This window comes from Corvus brachyrhynchos, unplaced genomic scaffold (assembly GCF_000691975.1).
Source record: "Corvus brachyrhynchos isolate BGI_N302 unplaced genomic scaffold, ASM69197v1 scaffold80, whole genome shotgun sequence".
In the NCBI taxonomy this organism is placed as follows: domain Eukaryota; kingdom Metazoa; phylum Chordata; class Aves; order Passeriformes; family Corvidae; genus Corvus; species Corvus brachyrhynchos.
The window spans coordinates 4,226,505-4,228,328 of NW_008236769.1; the positions used below are offsets into that span (position 1 = coordinate 4,226,505).

General features: G+C 44.2%; 1 protein-coding gene across 1 annotated transcript in view; it reads right to left on the bottom strand.

Annotated features, from left to right (window-relative positions):
• The window catches only part of NCAPG (non-SMC condensin I complex subunit G), a 26,758-nt gene extending 24,940 nt beyond the window's left edge, over nucleotides 1-1,818 (bottom strand). Inside the window, exons 1-2 of the mRNA XM_017727525.1 lie at nucleotides 1,674-1,818; nucleotides 850-1,084 (exon numbers count right to left, since the gene is read on the bottom strand). Coding sequence (XP_017583014.1) covers nucleotides 850-1,084; nucleotides 1,674-1,784 — 346 coding nt within the window. The 5' untranslated portion in view covers nucleotides 1,785-1,818. The remainder of the gene's footprint in view (nucleotides 1-849; nucleotides 1,085-1,673) is intronic.
• Between the last annotated feature and the right edge of the window lie 6 nt (nucleotides 1,819-1,824).

The window sequence follows — 1,824 nt, forward strand, 5'->3', positions numbered from 1 at the left end:
GGAAAGAAGAAAAAGGTATTCTCAATAATCACACTTTTCTCATTTCCAACATAAGGCTATTAATACACACATCTAAGTGACTACTATTCTACAGAGTAAACGAAATATGCACGTCTGTGTTCCAAAAGCCTTTCCAATTTAATTTTAAGATTAAAAAGCCACAACTGAAAAGCAATTACAGCCCATTGCCTGGATCAGTGACTTCAGAAAATCAGCAGTGCCTTCACAAAGGAAGCAGCATGGTGACCACTGCATGCAGCCTGCAGTGCATTAGCCAACTTACTGCTCTGCCTCCATGAAACATTAGAAGAAAAAAAGACATTAGCAATTATGATTAGTTATCTTAGGCCTGATCAATAATATTTCCATGGCAAATCAATAGTTTAGGAAAGTGTAATTCTATTTGTGTGTTCATGCTATTGGAACTGCTTATCTTTCTACGTAACACTTGCAATAAGCAGAAAGGAATAATAATACATATGCCAACCACAGTTGTACAGAAGATATTTTAATATTTTTGTTGTCAACAGAAGAGTATAAATTAATTTCCACCACGCTTTCACAATTTCATGCTTTTAAGTGTACCTATAGCAAAGCCTACAGTGACGTATCTGACAGCCAAACAGGAGAATATTCACATTTTCTCAAAGGCCCAAATTTTGAAATCCAGTTGTTGGATTATTTTGGGGGATGTGATGGATCTTTCTGTGTTGGGGGAATGGGGATGGTGTTACTAGTCAAGCACTAGCTTTGTTTTGCTTTCACTTTTTAAGCTCTAATTTGTAAATACTGTCTCAAGTACCAGCAAGTTTTCCCCACTGCAAAAAGTTTCCGTTTGTTATGTTAGACATTTAAGAATAAATGCTAACTGTACCTCAAGCAGAAATTTAAACACATAATTCAGAAGTAAATTATCTTCTTCTCCCTCCTCACTACCATCTTCTTTCTCCGTCTGATAGAATGAAGTAACAAATCTAGCTGCAAAACTGATCACTTGTTCCACTGCTGGTTCCCGTCTGTAGATTATCATAGCATACTTGAGGAAATGAATGAATTTTTCATTAAAGCCTTCTTTATCATCCAACTGGAAAAAAAATAAATCAAACCACAACAAAAGATTACCCAGTTCATCTTTCAAAGCTGTACCACAGAAAAATAAAAGAAGTGGGCTTGTAATTGGCAGCTTCCAATTAAATTTAAAATCTTAAAGGGCTACAACCAGCAGTCGGGGCACACCCGCTGTCGTGCTCTCCTCAGTGAGTATCTTGCTGCTACTCCACAGCGGGCACCTTACGAGCACGGGGCTCCACCCGGCTGACAGATTTCAGGACGACAGTCAACATCCCCATCCATTACATCCTGTGTCACACCTACATCTCGGGTATCCAAACACCTTCCCGCGGCATCATCAATATCTGAGGGCAGCTCTCCCGCCGCGTTCGCAGGAGACAACTGTGCGGAACAGTTCAGCCGCTTGGTTTTGCAGCATTTGGGCGGGTTCTTTGGGGAGGGTTGGGGGTTCTTTTTGTTTAAGTCGCGGGGTCTCCTTAAGCACACTGGTGTTCGTTTTAGGGGAACACTGCGGAGGCGGCCCCTGCCCCCCAGGGGACCACCGGAGCACCCGCTGGGGCCTTCAGCTCCCCCCGCGCCGGGCCGCCCAAGGGCAGCCGTACCTGAGCATAAGTGCTCTTCAAAGCTACCACGAGCTTCGCGTGGTTCTGGTGAGGCTTCTGGGCCAGCTGAAAGGCTTCCCGGACCTGCAGCAGCTTCTTTTTGGCTCCCATGGCCGAGGAGCAGTTCCGGGACCGACCCCCCACAGCCCCG